This window comes from Triticum dicoccoides, chromosome 2A (genome assembly GCF_002162155.2).
Source record: "Triticum dicoccoides isolate Atlit2015 ecotype Zavitan chromosome 2A, WEW_v2.0, whole genome shotgun sequence".
In the NCBI taxonomy this organism is placed as follows: Eukaryota; Viridiplantae; Streptophyta; class Magnoliopsida; order Poales; family Poaceae; genus Triticum; species Triticum dicoccoides.
This window is the reverse complement of record NC_041382.1, coordinates 5,501,197-5,528,019: the sequence shown is the minus strand read 5'-3', so window position 1 is coordinate 5,528,019 and position 26,823 is coordinate 5,501,197. Positions and strand designations below refer to the sequence as shown.

Sequence of the window (26,823 nt, the reverse complement as noted above, 5' to 3'; positions counted from 1 at the left end):
AATTCCTTGCTCACCCCTCGCTTACAGCTCCCGCATCTCCTCCTCCTCCTCTCGCGTCTCCCTTCCCCCGCCCCGCCGCCACGCAACAGGGGCAGCAGGGGCCGGAGGGGGGCAGGCGGGGAGCGGCCGCCGCAAGCCTCGAATCTCCCGAGCCCCCACTCAACAGGGGGCGGAGGTCGGGGGCTACAAATGGCCGCTGCCGAGCCGACCGGAGGCGGGGGAGGCGACCAGGTCGTGGAGGAGATTAAAGCAGGAGGAGGAGGAGGCGCCCCCGCGGCGTCCACGTCTTCCGCCTCAGGTAAAAGGGCCTCATCTCGTCTCCTAGGGTCTAGGGCGGACTCCAGAGAACGGGGGGGACGAGTCTGACCAACTAGGGTTCTGCTCCCACCAAAAAAAGACACAGATATACTCGTATATAGAGAGAGGATCAGCGAATTTCTCGTCCTTCTCACTCTCCAAGGGCAGTAACACAACGCCGCCCTCCCGAATCAGGGCAGGCTGGCCTGCTAATTTAGGCAGAGCCACATGCGGGATGTGCTCTGCATTGCCCCGGATATTTTCCATCCGGCAATTTCCGCTGCTGGAAATTGATTTTTACCCAGCGCCACTGAATCTGAAACATGGGAGTCGCAATTTTGGTTCTGCTGCCGAGCAGGTTGTGCTCTTTTGACTCTGCTCGCGGTAACCGTCGCCGGCTCATTGCCGCGCAGGGGAACACGACAACGTAACACCCTAAGCGCCGGGTTGGGCTTTGTGACACTACTATATATGACTTGTGGATTGTGCCAGTCTGAACCGTTTGTCGTTTCTCCTTTGCCGCGGTCTATTCCCGTTCCCGTCGCTTTTGTAGGCACTTTTTTTAGATTGTAAGTTTCTGCCTATAATAGTGCTTGCTATTCTGAGGAAATTGCTTGTTCACTAGACAGTAGTAGAGTACATTTATTTATTTGTGTAGTTTTACCCAGACAAAATGTTTCTGAACTTTTTCTGTAGTTGTGCTCAATTTATCCCATGACACACAGTTGCATCAACTGTGAAAAATAGCACGCCGGCACCCAGTAAGAGGGTGTGCTAAGACAACTGATTAGTTGGTTTTCTGTTCGTACAATTTAGTCCAAGTTTCTTCTATTTATCTTGTGCTAATGTGACTGGAAATAATAAATGTTATCATTTCCTTCTAATCCAACCCTCAAGTCATCCTTCCTTGCAGATAACGGAAACCTCCATAGATCAAGCACTATGCCAGGGGTCATCAAGGATACCGAGATAACTACTGAAACTACGGGTCCATCAAATCTGGAAAGGTCAAAAACTGAGAGGCGCAAACAAAATAATCCAGCCGATGATCCTACTAAACAGTTATTAGATGATAAGATTTCCATAAGAAAAAAGGTGTGTATAGCTGGCCCTCTTATATGGAATGTAGCTTCTTCTTGATGTGTTCCATGTGCTTGATCTGCGTATGTAAATCTAGGAATTATTGAATTGTTAATTGTTAGCTTCTGTATGAAGATTGTTATTTATATGCTTGGGACAAAGTTTTTTTTTATGTAACCGCATCTCTTTAGAAGTTGGAGCTGATGAAATTGCAAGTGCTTTAGTGGGTTGGAACAAAATAGTTATATTAAATTTTGTAACTTTTGACGTATTGCAATGCATTGCATGATAGCTTGAAACATGACCAGATGTACTGGCTTGTATCTGCTGCTGGATGTTTTCTCTCTCTTCTAATCCTCTGCATATCTAATTTAACACAGCTAAAAATGTTGAATCGGATAGCTACAGTGAAGGATGATGGAACTGTGGTTGTTAATGTACCAAGTACTCTAGAAGCAACTCCAGTTGATGTTGGAGGAGCAGATGGCTATGATGATGTTGTTGTTGAAGAATCATTAGATGGATCAGATATACCATACAGACCTCCAATACAGATTGTTATACTTATCGTGGGTACAAGGGGAGACGTTCAGCCATTTGTTGCAATAGGAAAACGCTTACAGGTTAGCCCAAGCTAATATTATTGTTAATCTCATATTATTGTTTGCTAACTCCGATTAGTTCCATGAGCTTCTCTTCCAGTTTAATGTCATCACATTTATGTTTTTTAGTATGACAAAGATCAGTTGTCACCTTTATTGTAGGATTATGGACACCGTGTGAGATTAGCCACTCATGCTAACTATAAGGAGTTCATACTTACAGCTGGGCTGGAGTTTTTTCCACTGGGTGGAGACCCAAAAGTACTTGCTGAATGTATGTTTTTTAGTGATTATTTTTTTCTAACTTCTATATCAGATGAATATTAATATTTTTGCTATATTCACTCTGAGCAGACATGGTGAAGAACAAAGGTTTCCTACCTTCAGGCCCATCAGAAATTCCTGTTCAAAGAAAACAAATGAAAGAAATTATATTTTCCCTACTGCCTGCATGCAAGGATCCTGACCCTGATACCGGTATCGCTTTCAAAGTGGATGCAATTATCGCGAACCCACCAGCATATGGTCAGTATATTTTTTGTTTACTTTGAATTATTTTTTATGGCTGAAACACAAAGCTCATTTATTAATAGTAAACAACCTCAATAGCAAACCGTAAAATATCAGTTCTGGATAGGATGAGGGTCATCTTATGATGGTACCTCAAAAATCTTGGTTATAATGATTGCAAGGTGCAAAGTACTATTCTACATGGTTCTTACATAGGATGGGGATTGAATTCTTCCACATGATCATAAGATTCTGTAATATTGTTCGAATCTTATCAACCTCGCTCATGCACAATTTATTCTTACAACATTCAGTTTGGTTATTTTCTGATTTGAGATTAATTTCATTAAAGGACTGGAATATCACCAAAGAAAACTAGCCATGGACAGGGGCGCGTGGAAGCTAGCTATCCATGTGCCAGAACCATGAGTTGGTTGCGAGATCTTATGGGTTTCAGCTCTAGCCTACCCCAACTTGTTTGGGACTAAAAGGCTTCGTTGTTGTTGTTGTGTTGTTGAGATTAATTTCATTGCAGACCAGTTTTGTAGTTATAGATCAATTTATTATTTATGCTTTAGCATGTTCATGGTGTGCTTTGTCTTGTGCCATACTAATAACAGCTTTGCTTAGTAATGTAAACTCGTACAGTTATCTTTTGGTTTCACCTTTCCTCTAGAGGCATCTCGTTTCTGCCAGGGCACATGTTTGGTTAATTTCTGTTAGTCTTCCATTCTTGGAATTCAAGATTACGAATGGTAAAGAGAAAAAGAAAGAACAAAGAGGAATAGTCATAATCTGAATGAACTGCACCTCATAACTTCATGCATAAATTTGATTTATACAACCAAAATCGAATCAGCTCTCTTTTTTATCAAGATTACTATATCTTATGACAATAAACACTCACCCAGTTTCTCTGTATGTGAAAATCATCAAAAGGACATCTTATCTTGAGGGGTGAGTTAACATTTAAAACCTTGACATCACTACGTAAACCTACCAGCATTGTGAAATCATCCTAAAAACCAGATCCATGTTATAATTTGGTCTGCTCAAGTCGAAGGCGTTAAATGCTGGTTAAATTAGAGAGGGCTATACAGAACCATCCACAAAGTAGGTAGTGGAGTATGGACCTTTTCCTCTTTCCAAATAGGGCATGGCAATTGTTAGGAGATGAAATGATACTAAAACCTTTTAGTTTCAGCTATTCGACTGATGGCAAAACCACAATGGAGTGGTCTCTGTTCCAACTTGTAGTTTTTAAATGTGAGGGTTTTGGTCCATGCTGAATGGTGTGATTTTCCATACGCGTCCATATATTATGAGGTCTGTTGTGTCCCTTATGTATTAATGTGTGCCTTTCTATCACTAAATTTTGCATATTTTCCCCTTTTATGATCTGGATAAGCAACTTGATTACCATATTTTACCATTACAAGTATGTGATCCTGCTGACCTCAGTATTTATTCAGGACATACACATGTGGCAGAGGCACTAAAAGTACCCATTCATATATTCTTTACCATGCCATGGACGTGAGTCATTTTTGTTCTGCTTCCTCTTTGAAAGACAGTTGCTGATGAATATTGTCATTTGGAGATCTAACATATGCTGCTTGTTCAGGCCAACTAGCGAATTTCCTCATCCTCTTTCTCGAGTGAAAACATCAGCTGGATATCGAGTGAGTTCACATCGTACTTACTTATTTGTTCTGGGTATCTGAGTGACTAATGTGAAGCTTTTCTAAATCATTGCAAATTTCATGAAAGGGAACAGAAAAATAGGTACATGTCGAAATTATTTTAAGAAAGGAAGAAATAAAAAAAGACTTCCATCTGTTATTATTTGTCTTCCACCTTGTCTATGGATGTGTTTTAGGTTTGAGGTCCATCTGATCTTACGGAGTAGTACATCACTAGGGTGTTTTCTTTTTTGCTGTAGTGAATCCCAATTGAGTAGTTCACGCACATATGCCCGAACCTTGGCTATATATGAAATCTATAGTTGGTCACGTTGTTTCATGCAACAAAAATTAAGAAAACCTACAGTGTTAGTACTTTTGAAGCATTGAGGAAAGGCTGTTTTTTAATTCGTCACTTGTCAATAAAAGTGAAAGCAATATTGCAAAACATAGACCAAATCCGTATGTTTCTTTCATCCATAAAATTGTTCTGATACCTTGTGTTTGTCTGCATTTGCAGCTTTCTTACCAAATTGTTGACTCTATGATTTGGCTTGGGATACGTGATATGATAAACGAATTCAGGAAAAAGAAGTTGAAGCTGCGTCCAGTAACATACCTAAGTGGTGCACAGGGTTCTGGAAGTGACATTCCTCATGGATACATCTGGAGCCCTCACCTTGTCCCAAAACCGAAAGGTGCTTGATTCATATTAATTTGAGCTGAAAGTAGACCATGCTTAACCTTGTCGTTCTTGATTGTGTCAACTGCCAATTTGCCAATTGCCAATTTGTTCTTAATATGGTTGAATGATCTTGTTTCTATCCCATTTTACAAAACACAATATAGGGAAAGTCAAGATAATACCGGGTTCATTTGGTCTTATCTTGTATTTCTCCCATTGCATTCTTTTGCTAATATTTATAAGAATTGGACGTGGTAAGTTAACTAGCTAATGGTTGACACCAGTGATGTTGCATACTCGAGCCATTGCAGCACTCCTTCAGACTTGTCTATACTATGGCAAGCTTAAAATTTTGGGTGCAACTAGCTGAGTGGTTGCATCTCAATTTCCTCTTTACTGCAAGCTAGCAGATTACAATTTCAGGAAATGCTGTTCAAAATTTAAAATTATAACGAAGTGCTTTGTACTTGCTAGAATATGTTCATGTCTTATCACTGCTAATTATTTAAAGAGCTCCTATAATTTGTGTTCGAAATTATAACTGCAGTTGTGAATTGTGGAGTAAATCATTGAGAAAACTATTGCATTGGAATTTTCAGCTGTTGTTATTGCTAATGGTTTGTGGCTCAATGTTAAAAGTTGTCATCTATTTGAATGCAGACTGGGGCCCCAAGATCGATGTTGTTGGATTTTGCTTCCTCGATCTTGCGTCTGATTACGTACCACCTGAAGAACTTGTGAAATGGCTTGAAGCGGGCGACAAACCCATTTATGTTGGTTTTGGTAGCCTTGTAAGATCAGTTTGACCTTTCTTATATTTACTGCATGTTGGTTTTAAGTTCCAATATTCCAATTCTGATATGGTGCATTATTTGACCTGCTCTGTTTAACTTATTGTACTGATATGGTGCAAAACAGGGTTAGTTATGTAGTTGCGTAGCAGATCTTTCTTGATTACCCTGATGCCATTGGCAGTGAATGCACTTTGTGGATTAGTGAAACTCTTCATGTTTTACAGCAGAAAGCGACTTTGCACATGTTTTTTTTTCACTACCTACAGTAGTAATAAGAAGCTGGTTTGCCACTTGGAATCTTTGTAGCATCTCACAGCAGAAGAAGTTATTTGTGTGCTTTAGGCGGAGGGTAGTTTAGCTCTATAGTTTAGTAGCTCTAGTTAGTTAGGGGAATTGTTACTAATTCAAATAGGGGTTTGCTGTTAACATTACATCTAAAAAAATAGTCTCAACTAACTGTGAAATTTAAAATTCAGATGCTAGGTGCTTTTGAAAAGCCACATAATAACTTACCTGATTCTTTCATTTTTTTTTTCTGATACACCAGCCAGTTCAAGATCCAGCAAAGATGACTGAAACCATTGTGAAGGCACTCGAAATGACTGGACAGAGAGGTATCATTAACAAGGGTTGGGGTGGCCTCGGAACATGTAAGTTCATCTTGTGATTTGTGAGCATGTTGCACTATTTGGTTGTGGGCATCCTGAGTCCATCCTGAGTCTTGAACCTTTTGCAGTGGCAGAACCAAAAGATTCCATATATGTTCTTGACAACTGCCCTCACGACTGGCTTTTCCTGCAGTGTAAGGCAGTGGTAAGCCTTTTCTTGTTACTCTTGGTGGCTTAGTGCATGGATCATATTTTGTTTCATTGGTATAGTATTTTTAGTGATCATCAAATATCGAATGTTTCCTGATTCTGCAAAACTAATTAACCAACAGTTTTCATGGGTCATACATAAGAAAATTTGGTGAAAGAACTCCAGTGTGGCCACTATGGTGCTAATAGCGTCTGTTTATTCTGTTGAGAGGAAGGCTCACACCTTTTTGTACCTCCACAGGTACACCATGGTGGTGCTGGAACGACGGCTGCCGGCCTGAAAGCAGCGGTACTCTCTCTCTCTCTCAGTTGCACTACGTTACGAGCTGTTCATTACAATGCCACATGACTTCCACACTATTCTTGATGCAACTACAGCATTACTTTTTCTAAGCCAATTATTGTTAGGTAGAGTTAGAATCAGCTGAAAACAATTCCTGATCAGGGCATGCCTGCAGTTGCCAGAGACAACTTTTATTAGCAGCATTTACTCTTAGAACTAGCTAAGCAACTGGCAACTAGCACCTGATCATAATATTTGCTATTTTTGGACCAGTTCTTATATTTAGTTTAGTTCTAACCCAGTGTTTTGGTGATTTGTAGTGTCCTACAACTATTGTACCTTTCTTTGGCGACCAACCATTCTGGGGAGAGCGGGTACATGCTAGAGGGGTAGGGCCTTCGCCTATACCGGTTGATCAATTCACTTTGCAGAAGTTGGTTGATGCTATAAAATTCATGTTGGATCCAGAGGTAACTCTACAAATTCTTTGCGCTTGGGCAGATGCGACTTTTTCTTTTGTTTCATATCGCAAAAATAGATAACAAGAATATGGACACAGATGTGCATAGGTAGGCTGCAGGCAGTGTTGCAGATATGGTTATGATATACTGATATACTCCCTCCGTTCCTAAATATTTGTCTTTCTAGACATTTCAAATGACTACTACATACGGATGTATGTAGACATATTTTAAAGTGTAGATTCACTCATTTTGCTCCGTATGTAGTCACTTGTTGAAATGCCTAGAAAGACAAGTATTTAGGAACGGAGGGAGTACAAAATTGCTAGATTATCACCTTGATAATTAGAAGTTTAGAACCCCATGATCCATCCACCATTTAAGACCTTCACCATTTTTTACATGAGGACTTAATCCAAATATACTTTGTCAAGATGAATGACCATTTACTTGAGTTTTTGGAAAGATTCTGTTGTCGTCGGTAACTTACCAGTGCATTCGTAGTTTGGTACCCAGCAGGGTTCCAAAAGCCAGGAACAGACTGGTTACTGCCAAGAAACAGGAACCGGTCCGTTAAATTGGATAGTTAGAATGTTCAAATTCAGATATTAAGTTCTCAGATTGGAACAGCTTTGGGACATATACACAAATCAGTACTAAACTAAACTTCCCTGATTCAGAACTTATTTATAACTCACTAGTTTGTATGATCTCCTGTTAGTAAAATTACAGCAAACATGTATTTTCCCCATGTGATTTTCAGGTGAAAGAAAAGGCCGTGGAGCTTGCCAAGGCCATGGAATCAGAAGACGGTGTAACGGGCGCAGTCAGGGCATTCCTCAAACACCTGCCCTGTAAAACAGATGAAAATTCACCCCCACCAACGCACGGCTTTCTAGAGTTCCTAGGCCCAGTAAGTAAATGTTTGGGGTGCTCTTAGGTGCTGGTCAGATGAAGGTATACCATTCCTCCCTGCTGAACGAAGAGTGTAAAAAAGGCTCTTGGGTGACGCGCTATGCTATTTCGTGCGATAAGAATGTGGAAGCCAAATGTTAGAAGTCGATGTACATGCATGCGACCAGGAGCCCGTGATTTATCGTTTTGCGTTTTTTTTGTATGTGTGTTGTGTAAAGAGTATTTGTCTGGTGATTTTAATACATCATTTTGGTGTGGTTGCAACCTTGGTCTGCAGCAACCGATGAATCTCATGTATGACCAGACAACCTGTGTATATGGAAAACTTCAGAGTGCAGATTAGTTCAGTTGCTCCTTTTGCAGTTTATACGATATAGTTTGATTTGAAACTGCTGGGCATGTCATGGTTATAATTACAGTATGTTTCAAGTTTTTCCTAGTTCTACTACAGGCCTTCATTTTAAGATAAAGTAGAGACCTGTGACCTCGTGCACAGGGGAAAGTAATTATGTCATCCCAGTACTTTTTTTTCTCAGTTTCCAAAAATATGAAAACAAGTCATGGTTGTAAATTGGGCTATATCTTGTGAAATATTACTTGTATGAAAAAGACAACTCTATGGCTATTCATTAGGAGGGCCGTTTTGGCTTTGGGTGCATATGCTCCTTAATGAACAGTAAATTAAAAATAAATAGTAAATAAAATTTAAAAATTCTGATATTTTTTGTAGATGTTCTTGTTAGTGTAACAAGCGTGCTTGGCAATTTTGATGTGAAACAGGATGAGGGTGCTCGTTGGTGAAAAAAAAATAAGTGTAACATTTGGTGTTTGACTTATTCTTTTTTTGCACAGATCAAAATCTTAAGCTTTCTTCCTAAAAACTTACACTGCATTTTGGTCTGACAATGAACACATCTGTTTTTTTCTAAAATATGTTGACATTTGCAAAAAACATTTTTGGTGGGCAAAAGCATATGCTCCCAAGAGCCGAATTGAATATCTGCTATTCATTTGTAATCTCAAAACTTGTTGTCTAGGTCACAAAATAATCACAAATTTTGATGAAAATTACAAGTTTGTTTTTTCTGAGAACTGATGACAGTGAGATTCTCTGCCTTTTGTATTAATAAGTTAAGAGTTAGGGGGGGTTAGAGTATCCAGAAAGTTACAATTTACATTGGAGGGGGGGAGTGATTAATAAGCTATTACAAAGAATTACAGTGAGCTAACTAGTGATAAAATGTAAGGGCCATGCTCCTGCTTCGATCTATGAGCTAGCATGGCAAAGTCCAGCTTGAATCTATTCTTCCAAGAATCAAACGAGGGCTGGATGAAGTGTTTGTCATTTCTCTCCTTCCAGATCCCCCAAGCTGCCACCGCAAAAACTTCCTGGAACAAAGGCCGAGCCCATTTGACCTTGGAATCATGCAGCATTCTCAACCTGCAAGTATCATTTGGCCATTGGATTCCAAGGGCATTCCAGCATCTCTGGCTGAAGGGGCAGGTAAAGAAGAGGTGCACGATGTCCTCCTCCGGAGGGTTGTGACAAAGTAGACAAGTATAGTCATCATTTTGGATTTTGTAATGCCTTCTCTTGAGCATATTTCTAGTGTTTAGTCTATCGGCCATCAGCAGCCACAGGAACACTTTCCACTACATGGTACATTTAGTTTTCCATATCCAACTGAAGGCATCGTCAGCATGCACTTGGCTGAAGCAGTGAGCATAAAATTGTGTAGATCTAAAGTCTCTCCCGCCCCAGACACAAGACCAAGTATCCTTGCCCGCCACGAGGGAAATATCCAAAGTTTCAGTCTACAGACCAGCCACCTCTTGTCGCGCCTCCGATGAGAGAGGAAGGTGGAACACCTCACCCAATTGTTCAGAGGATAGTAGTTGACGCACCGAAGTGTCCGGCTCTCTGGCAAACGAGAAGGCTCTCGGGAATTTGTCTTGAAAAATTTCACTTTTCCATTTGTCCTTCCAGAAGAGGACCATGTCTCCCGCTGCCACATCCGTCTTTGTGACTCCTCTGTAGATATCCGAGAGTTGCATGAGATCCCTCCACCAAAACTATCCACACGGCTCCGTTGCATGAGGTATCTTGCCTGCATAATAAGTATCCCAGATCAAGTTCACCCAAGGAACATCGAGCTTGTTGTATAATTTGTGAAGCTTGTTGTAGAATTTACAAGTTCGTGGCGAGAGGTGAACTGGAAAATGAGTTTTACAGTTCCAACTGTATTTGCCATTTAATATTTGTTTAAGTGGGGATCTGACAGGTGCGTACAATGTGTTTTTGTTCTATAGTCTTCTAGTTTTCCAGCAAAGAAAATATCAAAAAATTCCCTAGTAGAAACCCATCATTATAAGGCAAAGGGCTCTTTATTGATGTATGAAAAGATTATCAGAAGATCTTGGCGAGACATTGGGAGCGTATGTAACCAAATTATTACAGTGAGCCAAACATATTGGCTTACAGAAAAGGAAAAAAGATAGCAACATGTTGTCATGCTGTGGTCGGAGCAACGAGCTTCATCTTCATCTTCATCTTCATCGAGTGTCTTTGCCTTCATTATGTAGGGTCATTGCCTTCGGTTGTCAATAGAGAAATATGCCTCTTTTACTTCAGTTACTTCGCCGTAGACATCATGCATTGCTGGGCGATCCTTAGGTGATTCCGCTGAGCATAATAAGCCAAGTCTAAGGAGCCGGAGAGCACATATGTCCTTCAGTGCAAATGTGTTGTGCTCTTGCAAGTTTGGAATATGATCGACACGCTGATCTCCCGTCTCTAAAGTAAGACCGGGGTGAAGAATGTCTTGGGTTCGTGAAAGTGATGCATCTACATACTTGTGGAGCGTCAAGCCATCACTGAACTCTTCATTGGTAGGCCGTTTCCGTGTAAGCATTTCCAAAAGAACAATGCCATAGCTGTAGACGTCACCCTCGGTTGAGATTTCACTGCCCATGCCATACTCTGCAATAATGTTTTGAAACAAAAAGTTCTTCAGCGGAGTACAAAAGTGAAACATGCTAGTATTAATAACAAACAAACTAGCAACTGATATAGTTAGTCATACTACATTTCGTTAACATTATTTCGTAATGGGCTTGTAAAATATACTGACCAGGAGGTATGTACCCAATAGATCCCCTTGGTCCAACTATGCTTGTTGTGCCGCTCTGCCCTCCAGATGAACATCCATGAATTAGCTTTGCCAGACCAAAGTCGCAGACACGTGCAGTATCATCATTGTCGAAAAGTATGTTGCTTGGTTTTAGATCGCAGTGAACAACCGGTGGGATGCACTGGTTATGTAGGTATTCAAGAGCACAAGCAATGTCAACTGATATGCAGATCACTGCGCCTAAACTCAAACCACCACACTGGTGGTTGTGAAGTCGGTCTTCAAGGCTCCCGTTGGCCATATACTCAAAGACTAGAGCCCTGAACTCATTTCCCACTAGGTCATAAGTTGAGCACGCGGTTATCACCTTCACGAGATTCCGATGGCGGATGTGTTGCAAAGCTTTGCACTCAGCAATGAAGCTATGCAATGCGCCATGTTGATTGAGCTTGAAGACTTTAACAGCAACCGTACCATCTTCCGCGTCGAACCAACCTTTGTAGACAATCCCAAATTGCCCGGAGCCGACTACATTGGCTAGAGAAAGACTATCTGTTGCTTTCATTACGTCACCGTATGTTATCCTTTTCAACTCCATGTATGAATGGCCAATTCTCTCACCGGATGTGTATCTCCCTCTCAACCAAAAACTGAACACCCCCAAGATTAAAGCAAGTGCGACAAGAGCTGACAGAGCTATCATCATAGGAACAAAAAACTTTTGCTTTTTTGTGGATGCCGAAGCAAAGCATCTAGGAAGCTCTCTTAATGCACCATTTGAACAAAGGTGTGGATTTCCTTGGACAAAAATACCACTTGTGTTAGCAAACACTCCACCTATGGGGACTGGTCCTTCCAAGTTGTTGAAGGACATATTCAGATACTGCAACGAGGTGAAGGTCTCGAGGAACTCCGGAATTGTACCAGATAGGTTGTTGTTGGAGAAATCAAACATTTGTATGCCTTTCAGGTTTGCTAGCGATTGTGGGATGTTTCCTTGCAGGAGGTTCCCTTCTACACGAAGCGCTTCCAATCGGACACAAGAACCGAGTGTGGACGGTATTCTTCCCGTGAGGTTGTTGTGGGAGATGTTCAAGGAACCAAGGTTTATCAAGCTACCCATCTCTACTGGTATGGACATTGCGAATTGGTTGTGTGATAAATCAAGTAGCCAACTCAACTGATTCAACTTGCCCAACATGTCTCCACTTATGCTTCCACCAAGGGTATTACATGAAAGGTTTAATGCAAGTAAGTTCTCACAGCTGGCTAGACTTGCAGGTATGCTTCCACTCAATTGATTTTCTTGCAAATAGAGCTCTTGCAGCTGGTGTAGGCTTCCAACGGAAGGAGGTATTTCCCCAGAAAATTTGTTCTGTGATAGGCTAAGCACGACAAGATTGCTTAGTTGACCAAGGGTAGAAGGTATAGGCCCACCGAAAAGATTTCTATCAAGATAGAGCAGGGCAAGATTAGACAAGTTTCCAATCTCCAAGGGAATGGTGCCAGAGATGTTGTTTGACCGAAGAGTTAGAGCGGTCAAGCTTTTGGGCAGATTGTCTATGGAATTCGGTGGTAAATCTCCCCGAAGGTTGTTTCTACCCAAGTTCAGTTGCTGCAAACGTGTACAATTTGCTAAGGAGGAGAAGAATGCCCAGTCCCCGGCTTCTAGCTGATTTGAGTACAACATTACATGCTTCAAGTTTGGCATGGAGCCAAAAGAAGGAATCACCCCAGTCAAAGAGTTGTTGCCTAGATGGATAATCGTCATGCTGGAGGCATTCTGCAGCGAGGCTGGGATAGCCCCCTCAAAATGATTATTATGCATCATCAGTATTTGGATGTTAGGAAGTGTGTTGCCCATACCAGAAGGTAGTGTTCCTCCAAGGTTATTGTTGGACAACCCAAGGTAGTTTAATGAGGACAAATTGTAAATGGAGGGCGGTACTGTCCCTGATAGATTGTTGTAGGAGAGATCAAGGTTTTGTAGGCTTGACAGTTCACCCAAATCAGGAATGGATCCTTGCAACTGGTTTTGCGCAAGCAAGAGGTATGTAAGGGATGAGAGATTTGCCACCGATGGCGGCACGACTCCGGTAAGGCTGTTTCCGACTAGACTTAGGTATGTGAGCTTTGATTTCATGAAAGGTGGAATTTCACCGGATAGTCCATTGCTACCCAAGTCTAGAGAAGAAAGGTTGTGAAGCGCACCAAGACTGAGAGGGATGGTGCCGCTGAGCGTGTTGACGCTGAGGTTGAGGTACCTGAGTCCAGAGAGCCGGCCAAGTTCCGACGGGATATGGCCGGAGAGCTGGTTGTTGGGCAAGTGGATTCTTACCAGAGAAGTGAGGTTGGAGATGCATGATGGGATCTCACCCGCGAGTCCTTCCGCCTCCATATCCAAGGCCACCACAAGGGGTGGTTGCCCTGTCCTCCTTGTGCAGGTGACCCCTGGCCAAGCGCAGAAATCCGGCGAGGCGCTGTTGTTCCACATAGCCATGGCCCGTGTGTTGCCGCGGAGGCGGGACTTGAGGCAGAGCAGAGCATCTGTGCTGGTGAGGGTGCTACTATCAGCTAGTGTTGCAGCAGATGAGAAGTGGTTCAAAGCTGATGACAGGAGGAGGATGGCTAACAGAGGACACGCCATGTTGTTGGTGTGTAATGTGAACATCAGTTAATTTTCTATTGTGCTTTGCTACTCTGGCCTGGTAGACGTATGCATGTGTTGGTCTTATAGACTTGAGCTTGATGCATGCTTGGATTTGGTCAAGGCCAAAAGCTAGCTTACTGCGAGTTTACACTCTTCCTCCTTTAAGCCTGTGAGAATTCTTGTTCCATGCTACCACTTTTCCCAGTGCATGCACTTGTTATCCTCGTTCATCCATCCGCACTTCTGGATCCCAGCCTTGCTTTCATGTCCAAGTCACTGCTTATGCAAGAAACTTACAAGCCATTGAAAAGTCTTTAATACTTTTTTTTTGCGGTGGAAAAGTCTTTAATACAGTACTGTTGTAACCACCGCATGCGGTGTGGATGGTTACTGTCATCGCTTAAGGTGTTACTGTACATATACTGTGCAAATTACAATGGCGTAGCAGGTCGTGCTGCAGATCTCGAGGCAGGGGGCTTAACTTTTTTTCGAGAATACACCAATGACGTACCATATTTTTTATAGAAGGGAGCAAAATTATTACAAGAAGCTAAACACGGATGAAGGCGGACATCCGGCTAGCAACACCCACAGCACACGTACACACTCTAGCCTACCCTTTCACAAATGGTTGAGGGGGTCTTATAACGTGAACTGTGTGGATAGTGCAGATGGTTAGAGTCGTCTGAGACGACCAACGCCTTGGACGTGGTCAAAGTCTTCACCACATGCATAGATTGTCATCACAAGTAATCAACTTAATTAGCCGTGCCACTCTAAACTACACGGAAATTTCCGGCGCGCTGAGCACAACAGTCCATTTTCAACGGCCGCCCACCCTGCTTGACAGTTGAACCCACTGCTGCATGTAGACTCTGAAGCAGAGCAATCCCGATCGGGAGCACCATATTCTTTGTGTTTCAGCAACGTGGACAGGACCGGCCTACCATTACCAGCTACTCTCTTCTTTGTAGCTGACTTCTCTCCACTTTGAGTCGTCTATGCCAGCTACAATTGTTCAACAGTCATATGGAGCGCGGGTTCATCCAAATTTCTGTACAAACCCCATTATATAGAGAGAGACCAAGAAGCAGCAGGGTGGCAATCAAGAGGACAAAAAGAGTGGCGAGCGCAACAGCCTTCGTTTTGCCGTATAGATCATGGCTTGGAGGTGCCACATGGACATGGTTCTTCTGCTCGTTATACTGGAGATCATTCTGCTCATTGCGACGGCGCCCCGAGGGCTGGCGGATTCGTGTGCCCGTGGGTTTGGATGTCGTAAGTGCTCTGGCCACGTAGTCTTTTTCTTATAGTATGGCCTTGTTGTAGTCTTGCAGATCATATGTCGTTTGTTCTACAGATCCATCGTAATATCTAATCAATTAAGTGTTAACATATTATACTCCCACAATTGTTAGTACCCATTGCAAGTCATATGTAAACTGTTCCTGCAGACCAAGGCGATCCTGACTGGCCCGGATGTGTTTGCCGCACAAGACTTTGTACTTGCGGCCGTTAATCAAGACTGTACTCCCCTCAAAAAGTATATCAAGATTGTACTTTTATATGTTTATTAGGGCGCTAGCGCCGATCAGATACAAAGTCTATCATTCCTCCCGGCCCTGTCGAAAGAAGATCTACTGTTCCCGCAAAGAAAGAAAGAAGATCTTGTGTGGCTGGTTAAAGTTCATCATGTTTGTTGTACAAAGATCAGCCCGCTGGCATATATTTGAGCCCTAGATAGAGTTTTGTTTCAGTTTTGAATTCTGTTTAGGGAGGAGTACTCCTGTAAAATGGCTTTTTAACAGGTCTAGGTTGCATCGTCTTTTTTTATCACCCGGGCTGCATGCTGTAAGGACCAAACCTGTTAGGTTTTGACTCTCCGTGCTTACCGTGCCCGTCACTGGATTGATTCGCCAGCATACACGATACCAATGAAATACCAACACAAAATTATCCTATTCTATTACAACGCATGATCCAGAATACACAGTCTAATACAAATTGCTTTGCCCAAAGCTAGCTCATCAAAGTAAATAAAGTTAACAATGAAAATCTCATCCGATGCCAGAGGCGAAATGTGTAGAGTGGAGACTAGCGAACCTACGCATCCTTACTCTTTGTGAAATACACCTACAACATAATACGCTGCAGCCACAAGGGCTCAATCAGTGAGTGGAGGGAATTTTGGCCTGTGCCACCACTAGTAGAAAAAGGGCCTATTGTCCCGGTTCGTAAGGCCCATTTGTCCCGGTTTTTAAACCGAGACTAAAGGGTCGTTACTAAAGCCTTAGGCCTTTAGTCCCGGTTCTTACACGAACCGGGACATATGGGCCTTCACGTGGCCGGTGCTGCGAGCCCAGGCAGGAGGGCCTTTGGTCCCGGTTGGTGGCACCAACCGGAAATAAATAGGCGTCCACGCGTCAGCAGCTGGCAGGAGCTGATATTTTTCTTTTTTTCTGAAATGGGGTGGTTTAGGGGATAATTTAGGGTGTGTTAGTTAGCTAATAGAGAGAAATGTCCTCTCTTATCTCCATGCTTGGTTTAGCAACGGTACTGCTATGCCTAAACATGGCTTAGATTAAAGTGAAGGCAACATGTGGTGCATGTAGAAAGTAATACTAATCCTAACTTGATCAAGTTTGGATTAGTACTACTTTCGACATGCACCACATGCATGTTGCCTTCACTTCAATCCAATCCATGTTCATTTCACCCACTGATATATAATAACTCTTCATGCTCGCATCATGCATTATCATAATAATAAGTCCTACTAATCATCATAATAATAAGTCCTACTAATCATCATGATCCAGAATACACAGTCTAATACAAATTGCTTTGCCCAAACCTAGCTCATCGAAGTAAATAAAGTTAACAATGAAAGTCTCATCCGATGCCAGAGGCGAAATGTGTAGAGTGGAGACTAGCGAACCTAAGCACCCTTACTCTTTGTGAAATACACCTACAACATAATATGCTGCAGCCACAAGGGGTCAATTAGTGAGTGGAGGGAAATTTGGGCCTGTGCCACTAGTGAAGTCGGATATTCAACAGCTGCCACTTGAACTTCACGAGTTCGGTCTATGCCACTACCACTTGCGGAAAAATTAGTTACATGCCCTCCGCTCCGTGCCGGCCAGTTGCCGTCTCCTTTGGGGTAGCTTACATTCGGGACCCACCATTTCGTCATATCAGCTGTAGTTGATGTACATGCGTCTCGGAATGCATGATTTTTCATTTAGTTTTTTTTCTATATGTGTGTTTTGTAAAAAGTACTTGTCTGGTGATTTAATACATCATTTTGGTGTGGTTGCAACCTTGGCCTGCAGCAACTGATGATCTCTCATGTATGACCAGGCAACCTGTGTATATGGAAAACTTGAAAGAGGGAAGATTAGTTCACTTACTCCTTTTGCAGTTTACGACATGGTTTGATTTGAAACTGCCAGGCTTATGATTATTGTTTCAAGTTTTTCCTTGTTCTGCATGCAGGGGAAAGTAATTTCGGTATCCCATATTCTCCTTTTTTTCCCGAGTTCCCCAAAAAGTGAAATAATTCATGGTGTAAACTGGGCTATATCTTGCGAAATATGACTTGTTACTTGCACGAAAGAGATAACTATATGGCTGTTCATTTGTATCTTGAAAGTTTTTGTCTGGTTCACAAAATGATCACAAATTTTGATGAAAATTTGCATGTTCGTGGGGAGAGGTGAACTGGAAAATGAGCTTCACTGTTCCAACTGTATTTTCAATATTTGTACAATGTGTCATTTTCTAGTCTTCTAGTTTTTCCAGCAAAGAAATACAAAATTTTCCCTAGTAGAAACCCATCATTATCATGTAAAGGGCTCTTCACCGTAGTGAGCCGAACAGATTGGCTCACAGAAAAGGAAAAAAGATACCAACATATTTTCATGCCGTGGTCGAAGCAACGAGCTTCACCTTCATCGACCGCCTTTTTTCCTTAATAATGTAAGGTCATTGCTTCGGTTATCCATGCAGAAAAACACCTCTTTTACTTCAGTTACTTCACTGTAGACATCGTGCATCGCTGGGCGATCCTTCGGTGATTCCGCGGAGCATAATAAGCCAAGTTTAAGGAGACGAAGAGCACACATATCCTTCAGCGCAAATGTGTTGCATTCTTGCAAGTTTGGGATTTGATCAGCAAACTGATCTCCCCTCACCGAAGTAAGGCTGGGATGAAGAATGTCTTGGGTTCGTGAAAGTGATGCTTCTACATACTTGCGGAGCGTCAAGCCATCACTGAACTCTTCATTAGTAGGCCGTTTCCGTGTTAGCATTTCCAAAAGAACAATGTCATAGCTGTAAATGTCTCCCTCGGTGGAGATTTCACCGCCCATTCCATACTCTGCAACAATGTTTTTTTTTAAAAGAGTTCTTCAGAGCATCTCATAATGAAACATGCTAGTATTAGTAAAAGAAAACTAGCAATTGATATAGTTACTCATACTAGATTTTGCAACGTCATTTCAGAATGTGTTCATATAATGTACTCACCAGGAGGTATGTACCCAATAGATCCCCTTGGTCCAACTATGCTTGTTGTGCCGCTCTGCCCTCCAGATGAACAACCATGAATTAGCTTTGCCAGACCAAAGTCGCAGAGACGTGCTGTATCGTCATTGTCGAAAAGTATGTTGCTTGGTTTCAGATCGCAGTGAACAACTGGTGGGATGCACTGATTATGTAGGTATTCAAGAGCACAAGCAACGTCAACTAATATGCATATCACTGCGCCTAAACTCAAACCACCACACTGGTGGTTATGGAGTCGGTTTTCAAGGCTTCCATTACCCATATACTCAAATACTAGAGCCTTGAACTCATTTCCCACTGGGTCATAAGTTGAGCACGCGGTTATCACCTTCACGAGATTCCGGTGGTGGATGTGTTGCAATGCTTTGCACTCAGCAACGAAGCTATGCAATGCGCCATGCTGATTGAGCTTGAAGACTTTAACAGCAACTGTACCATCTTGTGCATCGAACCAGCCTTTGTAGACAGTCCCAAATTGCCCGGAACTGACTACATTGACTAGGGAAAAATTATCCGTTGCATTGTTAACATCACTATATGTTATCCTTTTCAGCTCCATGTATGAATGGACAATGTTCTCATTGGATTTGTACCCCCTCTTCAACCAGAAAATGAACATCCCCAAGATCAAAGCCAGTGCAGCAAGGCCTGATAGGGCTATCAACACTGGGATGACAAACTTGTGTTCTTTTGTGGGTACCGAAGCAAAGCATCTAGGCAGCTCTTGTACTGCAAAATTTGCACAAAGGTGTGGATTTCCTTGGACAAAAACACCACTTGTGTTAGAAAACACTCCACTAGTGGGAATTGGTCCTTCCAAGTCGTTGAAGGACATATTCAGATACTGCAACGTGGTGAAGGTCCCGAGGCACTCTGGTATTGTACCAGATAGATTGTTGTGGGAGAAATCTAACACTTGGATGGCTTTGAGGCCTGCTAGTGATTGTGGAATGCTTCCTTGAAGGAGGTTCCCTTCTAAACGAAGCGATTCCAACTGGACACAGTTGCCAAGTGTGGGCGGGATTATGCCTGTAATATTGTTGTGAGAGATGTTCCAAGGATCCAAGGTTTATCAAGCTACCCATCTCTAGTGGTAAGGACATTGCGAGTTGATTGTGTGATAAATCAAGTAGCCAGCTCAGTTGGTTCAAGCTGCCCAACACGTGTCCACTTATGCTTCCACCAAGAGTATTACATGAAAGGTTTAATGCAACCAAGTTCTGACAGCTAGCTAGACTTTCAGGTATGCTTCCACTCAACCGATTTTCTTGCAAATAAAGCTCTTCCAGTTGATGTAGATCCCCAATGGAAGGGGGTATCTCTCCTGAAAATTTGTTTTTTGACAGGCTAAGTTGAACTAGATTGCGTAGCTGACCAAGGGTGAAAGGTATAGGCCCCATGAAAAGATTAGTATCAAGATAGAGCATGGAAAGACTAGAAAGGTTTCCAATCTCCAAGGGGATGGTGCCAGAGATGTTGTTTGACCGAAGAGTTAGAGCGGTCATGCTTTTGGGGAGATTTGCTATGGAATTTGCTGGCAAATCCCCACTCAAGTTGTTGTCACCGACGTTCAGTTTCAGCAGCTGGGTACAATTTGCCAAAGAGGAGAAGAATGTCCAGTCTCCAGCCTCTAGATGATTTGAGTACAACATTACGTACTCCAATTCTTTCATGGAGCTGAAAGAAGGAACCACACCAATGAGAGAGTTGTTGGCCATATGGATATACATCAAGCCGGATGCATTTTGTAGTGAAGCAGGGATGTCTCCAACAAAATGATTATTAGCCATGCTCAGTGTTAGGAGGTTAGGAAGTGTGATACCCATATCAGAAGGCAGCGTTCCTCCAAGATTGTTGCTGGCTAGCGTAAGATAATTCAATGAAGACATATTGTAAATGGAGGGTGGCACTATTCCTGACAGACAATTATACGAGAGACCGAGGCTTTGTAGGCCTGCAAGTTTAGGTAAATCTGGAATGGATCCTTGCAACTGGTTGTGCGAGAGGTCGAGCGAGGTAAGGGATGAGAGGTTTGCCACCGACGACGGCACGACTCCGGAAAGACTGTTTTGGGAGAGATCTAGGTAGGTAAGTTTTGAAGGGAATATGATGAAATGTGGAATTGCACCAGAAAGATTGTTGTGCCAAAGGTGTATCTCCGTGATGGTTGAGGAGTTGAAAAGGGACGCAGGGATCACCCCTTCAATGCTGTTGTTGTCAAGTGAAAGGTAACGAAGCGAGGAACTATTCGCCAGCGACAGTGGGATTTCTCCGTCAAGGAAATTGTCGGAGAGACTGATGTGCTCTAGAGCCGGCGAGCTCCCGAGCAACGGAGGAATCACGCCGGAAAGGCCGTTGTCGCCCAGGTCTAGAGAAGAAAGGTTGTGAAGCGTGCCGAAAGTGAACGGGATGGTGCCGTTCAGCGCGTTGAAGCTGAGGTTGAGGTACCGGAGTCCGGAGAGCCGGCCGAGCTCCGGCGGGATTTGACCGGAGAGCCGGTTGTTGGGCAAGTGGATCCTTGTACCGGAGTTCCTCGGGACCTCCTGGCGCATGAGACGCCATGCCAGGTGCAGAAATCTGGTGCGGCCATGGCTGTGGTGGCACCGTGGAGGCGGGACTTGAGGCAGAGCAGCGCATCTCTGCTCGTGTCCGTACGTGGTGCCATCAGCCGGCGCTCCTGCACATGACAAGGGGTACAAAGCTGATGACACGAGGAGGAGAATGGCTAAAAACAGAGGAGAAACCATGTTGTTGGTGGTGGACATGAATGAATTTCCAACTGTCGTGCTGCCTTTGCTACTCAGGGGTGCTTTAATAGAGTTGAGACGTGAGTACGTTGATCCTTATTGACGTCAAGAGTCAACCAATGGCGGCCTTCAAGCAAGTTGTACATTGATCCTCATATTGACGTTAAGATCCATCATTGAACCTGTGCGTTCTCTTTCATCCACTCGTTTTCTTGTGCAGGAAAGTGGGCGTCACATCCTCCACGTCTGGGTTAGGAGCTCATGGGTGCTCCACACCCCTATACGAATATGAAATGTAAAAACTACAAAAAATAAAAATAAAACCTGAAATTTGGGGTTATCAAACCTGGGTTCCCAATCTACTTCCATGTGAACTTTCGTGAAAAAATACCATGAAACGTATCCGTGGTGAAGGAAACACCGTCCGACAAAAATCCATCCAAACAGTATTTTTCTCTATACCTAGGATTTTTTGTCTTTTTGCCAGGAATACGTTTCCTGGTATTTTTCAAAAAAATTCACACGAAAATAGATCGGACACCCAAGTTTGATATCACAAAATCTTAAGTTTTTTTTTCAAATTTCTCGGTATTTTTTGAACTTAATGTTCATATAGGGGATGGAGCATCCATGTGCTACAAATCCGCTTCCATGTAATAAAATCGTATATTACGAGACAGAGAAAGATACCCCGTGCAACCATTATTTTCTAGTCGGTTGCACCCAAAGTCTATGGATCTACTACTATTCACAGGAAGTAGAGCCGACCATGTAAGCATGAAACTGGTGGTTCTATAGATGCCCTTCAACGAATTTGGAAATTTGAATTTGTTAAAGACAAGGCCATTACTGCAGTTTCATAATACCAAGAGCAAAGCACAAATACCGGCACATATTTGTGCCTTGAGCGAGGAGGGAGCTCTCCGCAACCAGTTACCCATCATATTCGCCATGCTAGTCAAGGTGGTGGTTCAAAGGTACATGTGTCGTTTGCTACACCAATGCTGCAACATACACGCTTGAAACAAATAATGACTAGCTTTCTGACAACATTTTTTTTTTGCTTACATGTCATGGACGTTTGGCTAGGCTATCTTTGAATAGAGTTACACCTTTGTGTAAGAACTTCATAAAGATCTTTATTTTCAAGTGAACTTGTAATTTCCAGATAGATTTATTTCAAAAGAATCGATTTAACGATGGAACCACCAGAGATTGTTAACTTCCACTGAAATGAGTCGCCAAAAACTGATAGGTTGACTCGAGTTAATCGATTTGACGATGAAACCACAAGAGATTGTTAACTTCAACCGAAATGAGTCATCATCAACTGATAGATTGACTGTCATCAACCTCTTGACAAAATGAATCTACTTCGTCGACCTATTTCAAAGAACGAACAACAAAATTGAATAGTCAACAGTGTGGTCCCTAACACCGATGCAATGGTCAAGTACTTATGTTCTGTGACATTATAATGATTTGGGAATTGAATGCCTAACGGCTATTACCCAGGTAGGATAGGCAACTCTCAAAACCATTCCTGTAAGGGCATCCATTGCAACGACAAAGAGCAAGGAGGAGATTGCACCCCCTTGCCTCAAACCTTCATGCATGAGAGATCTTTCTACCAAGAACACCATTGACCACCACTTTCGAGCTTGCTGTGGAAAGCAAGATTGCAATCCATCTAAGCCACGCGTGAGCGAGCCGCTCACTACAAAATAGAGGACTTTTAGCAACGGTTCACTTGTGTCACGTAAAATCGATTTTGTTTGCCGAAAATATGCTTGTGATGATTTTGGTCATCACCCATTCATCACCGAAGCACTATCACAAAAAAATTAAAATCTTGATGGTTCCACTTTTTTTCTCTAATCTAAGATTGTATCTTAAGTGACAAACACAGTTTTGCCACGGATGTCCATTTTCGGTGACGACCAAGATTGTCACCTTTGATCAGCCCATTTGTCACCAAAGATCATTTTTGGTGAACGTAATATGTCACTAGTAATCGGTTTGTCACTTTGATAGTCAATGATTCTGACAAATGGGTAGCAGATGCTGATGTGGCAGCTTCCATGTGGGCCCGACAAAGACTTTTCACCAATGGTGTCCATCAGTAATAAATAGTTTGCCAGGTTTCACCAGTCAATGGTACTGGCATATGGGCCGAGTACATCCTGACATGGTTGGCTTTTATCTTTTTTGAGTTAGCTTTGATGCCTTGTTGGGAGACGATGAAGCTGAGGAGCCGTCCCGAAGGAACCCCCAAAACACACATTTGTGGATTTAACTTAATATTAAACCAACATAGATTGGAGAATGTTTGTTCAAGGTCGGAGAGCAGGTTGGCTTCGCTCATTGTTTTGATGACGATGTTCGCGATGTAAGCTTAAGTGTTGATGCCGATCTGGTCGTGGACGCATTCTTGCATCATATGTTCATATGTGGCGCCCATGTTCCTGAGCCCAAATGGCAGTGTGATGTACAACAATGGCCTCAAAGGTGTGATGAAAGATGTTTTCTCCAACTCGGACTCCTTCATCCGGATCTGATAGTAATCGGAGTAGGCGTCCAAGAAACAGAGCCGTTCGCAACCCATGGTGGAGTCGATGCGGGGCAGCGGGAACGGATCTGTCAGGAAACCATGTTGATGTCAGTGTAGTCGACACACCTGCACCATGAGATGTTCTTTTTCTGGACTATGATGGAGTTCGCCAACCACTCGGTGTGAGCAACCACCCTAATAAACCTTGCAATGAGAAGCTGAGCAATTTCTTTTCCAATTGCTCAGCGCTTTTTTGTGGCAAAGTGTCCGAGGGATTGCCTGACCTGACTCGCGACCTATTTGATGCCCAGGCTGTGCTCAGCAATGAGTGTAGGAACCTCGGGCATGTTATAGCGGGCTTCCAAGTGAATATGTCCAAATTGTTCATAAGGAATTGTAGGAGGATGACCTCCTCCTTCTCGACAGATGTCTCCTCCAATGATCATAGTCTTTGTCGGGTGTTCTGCCTGCACTTGGAATTTTGTTTTCTCTTTGACCGGCTAGAAAGTCAGTCCAGAGTTGGTCTTGCGGGACAATGTTGTGATGGATGGGTCGAAGGATCTCTTGATCTCCTTGAGTTCTGTGGAGGCTAGTGCGGCCTCTGCAAGTTCTACATAGGTGACCTCCACTTCGAGCGCCCTCTCGGCACTACCTTGTCGGAAATGATGCCATTTGGTCTTGGTATCTTCAGGCATATGAGGGTAGCAACACGAACTTGACATAAGCGGGCCTACCGAGGATAGCGATGTAGCCCGTGTGAAATGAAGTAACCTCAAAGAACATTGTCTCTAAGCGGAAGTTTTCCTTGTCTCCCAAGATCACTTCCAGGTAGATTTGTCCCAGGGGTTACACCTTCATGCCCGACACAAAATTGCGGAAGCTGGTGGGTGTGAAGCTTAGGAGTGACTTGGAGATTCACATCTTTGACATGGTGTTCGGGAAGATGATCTTGACCCCGTTGCCCCTGTCCACAAGGTCTTGCGGAAGGCAGAAGTCGCCAACGACCGGGTCAAGCACCAGGGCAGATTTCCCTTGGTGTGGGATGTAGTCCAGTGATTGGCACGTTCGAAGGCAATGGTGGAGTCCGGCCACTCTAGGTATTCCACGTAAGCCGGTGTAGTTGCATATACTACAAGTCATGCGGGCTTCTACGCTCGCCATGTATTGGTAGCATGGAAGATCATGTGCACTCCTTGCGGTCGGGAAGGGTGGTGGGTTGACGAAGATCTAGCCACTTCGGAGTTGTCTAGGGTCGGCGCTGCCTCCTGTGTCAAGGGCGATGCAGGGACACAGAGGTGCAGAGTGTCCCATATTGGTTTAAGACGAACGCGACACTTCCTTAAGTGCATGGTGTTGATGGGAGAGGGCAGTGTGCCATTATAGAGTAGCCTACTCCCATCGGTGACGAACTTTAAGGAGCCTTAGACACAATTTTAGCTTGGCAGGAAGTCGTCGGGCATGACTAGATATCCAATCTGGGCCTAGTATGCGTTTGACGCAACCCGTGATTGGCGTGCCACCTCATGGTGCAGAAAACTGTCAGTGCCCTCAGTAGGGCGGAGAGCATAGAAGGAAGTACCGGAGGAGAGTTCGCACAGGGTTTTAACCAGGTTCGGTCCCTCATGGTCGAGTTATTACCTCACTCCTGCTTTGCTTTAGATTGACGTGGGAGCACCTCATGCATGGGCGTTACCAGTGGAGGATGATGAATACTACCGAGGTATATGTATAATGGAACAGATGCCTAAAACTACCCCTAGCATGGCCTTATAAAGGGGATGAGAGCTAGCATTTACAGGGTTCCTAAACGACCTTCCAACGAGGGCATCTTGGCTTGTACAACAAGATCATGCTCTATCTTCAAGGCAGGCCCCTGGACCCATCATTGTGATTAGGTCGATGTCAAGCATCTGGGCATTGAGGCCGGCTCAGTGTGGGCCTTCCCGGTCGACGGGCCACCCCCATAAAATGTATCGTTAGCAGCTGCATGCCTGCTTCTGCAAGTAGCATCAGAGCCAGTGAGCGGTGGCGGTGGACTCGGCCTGACGGGTTGTGCTATAGGATTGGTTCACGATAGTGATGCATCGTTTTGGGCCCGGGGGTGCGGTTGTTGGTGCGACAACAATCTAGGTTCCACCCAGATCTGCCATCCGGTGCCACCTGGCGACACGGGCTGGCGTGTGGCATCAACACGGATCCATCATGGATCCTGTGGGGCGACACTGCTCGGGGCACCCATGGTGGTGATGGGGTTGTGTGACTGCTTGGTTTAGCAGCGGTGCAATCCGCGTCAACGGCATTTGTGCAATCCCTGGTGTGGGCTAGCTTCGGTGGGTGGCATAATCTGGTCCGTTGTGGTGAATGGCGGTCAGCGGCGTGCGAGTATAGAGGGTCGACTTGTTTCACGCGTGTGCAAGCCTTGGCCTTGTGATCTCCTTGCATACTGCTCAGTTTGGGCATTAGTCCGAGCTGGGATCTCATGCGATCTCATGACGTTAGTATGCCATCGGTCACATTGGCGCCGATGGCCACGGGCATGGACGCGTGCGAGCTAGACTAGGCTTGCTCGACGACGGTGTTCGGTAGGCACTGGGTTGCACTACCCTAATACCAGAACTAGCTAGGGAAGGAGGCGTGGATGCTTCCTTCCGTGCAGGCGTTGACCCAGACCTGATGGATGATGCCGGTCTAGGAGTGGAAGGAGATACCGTATGCTCTTCCTGCCATAGTGGGTGCATTACAATGTGGACTGATGCGGTGTCTCTGGACATGAATGCCGGGGCGTGGCCTCTTATGACAGTCCACATGATTGTGTCTCCGGTGAGCTCCACGGCAGTGGTCATGCCTCCTTGTCATCTAGGAGGCGAGGGGTGTGGCAACGGGTGGCTCGAACTCGCTCTCTATCATTGGTAGTTGCGATGCCCAGATGTGGATCTAGAGGGCTTCTACTTGTCGTGGTGGTACTAGGTACAACATTTCATTGTGCATGAAACGTTGCGCTGCAGCAAACGATGATCTCACATGTAATAGTAACTTGAACTTCTATTC

The 26,823-nt window shown here is 43.7% G+C and overlaps 2 protein-coding genes and 1 pseudogene across 3 annotated transcripts; 1 reads left to right on the top strand and 2 right to left on the bottom strand.

Annotated features, from left to right (window-relative positions):
- Positions 1 to 3: 3 nt before the first annotated feature.
- Positions 4 to 8,494, top strand: LOC119352693 (sterol 3-beta-glucosyltransferase UGT80A2-like). Of its 2 annotated transcripts, XM_037619268.1 has the most exons (14): positions 4 to 298; positions 1,211 to 1,392; positions 1,758 to 2,000; positions 2,142 to 2,253; positions 2,334 to 2,504; positions 3,962 to 4,025; positions 4,114 to 4,171; positions 4,692 to 4,869; positions 5,517 to 5,647; positions 6,198 to 6,300; positions 6,387 to 6,463; positions 6,710 to 6,757; positions 7,072 to 7,221; positions 7,976 to 8,494. In XM_037619268.1, the coding sequence occupies exons 1-14, from the start codon at positions 190 to 192 to the stop codon at positions 8,150 to 8,152; spliced, it is 1,803 nt and encodes a 600-aa protein (XP_037475165.1). In that variant the 5' UTR covers positions 4 to 189; the 3' UTR covers positions 8,153 to 8,494. The 2 variants fall into 2 exon arrangements, with proteins under 2 accessions (XP_037475165.1, XP_037475166.1); XM_037619269.1 differs by lacking the exon at positions 4 to 298 and having other exon boundaries at positions 1,280 to 1,391; positions 1,756 to 2,000.
- Positions 8,495 to 10,550: 2,056 nt separating this feature from the next.
- On the bottom strand, positions 10,551 to 13,905 carry LOC119358570 (probable LRR receptor-like serine/threonine-protein kinase At3g47570). Its single transcript, XM_037625053.1, has 2 exons — positions 11,259 to 13,905; positions 10,551 to 11,107 (listed from the first exon to the last, which is right to left on the bottom strand). Exons 1-2 carry the CDS (start codon positions 13,903 to 13,905, stop codon positions 10,713 to 10,715), a joined length of 3,042 nt encoding a protein of 1,013 aa, XP_037480950.1. The 3' UTR covers positions 10,551 to 10,712.
- A 3,727-nt stretch (positions 13,906 to 17,632) lies between these two features.
- Positions 17,633 to 21,345, bottom strand: LOC119352692 (annotated as a pseudogene).
- Positions 21,346 to 26,823: the final 5,478 nt, after the last annotated feature.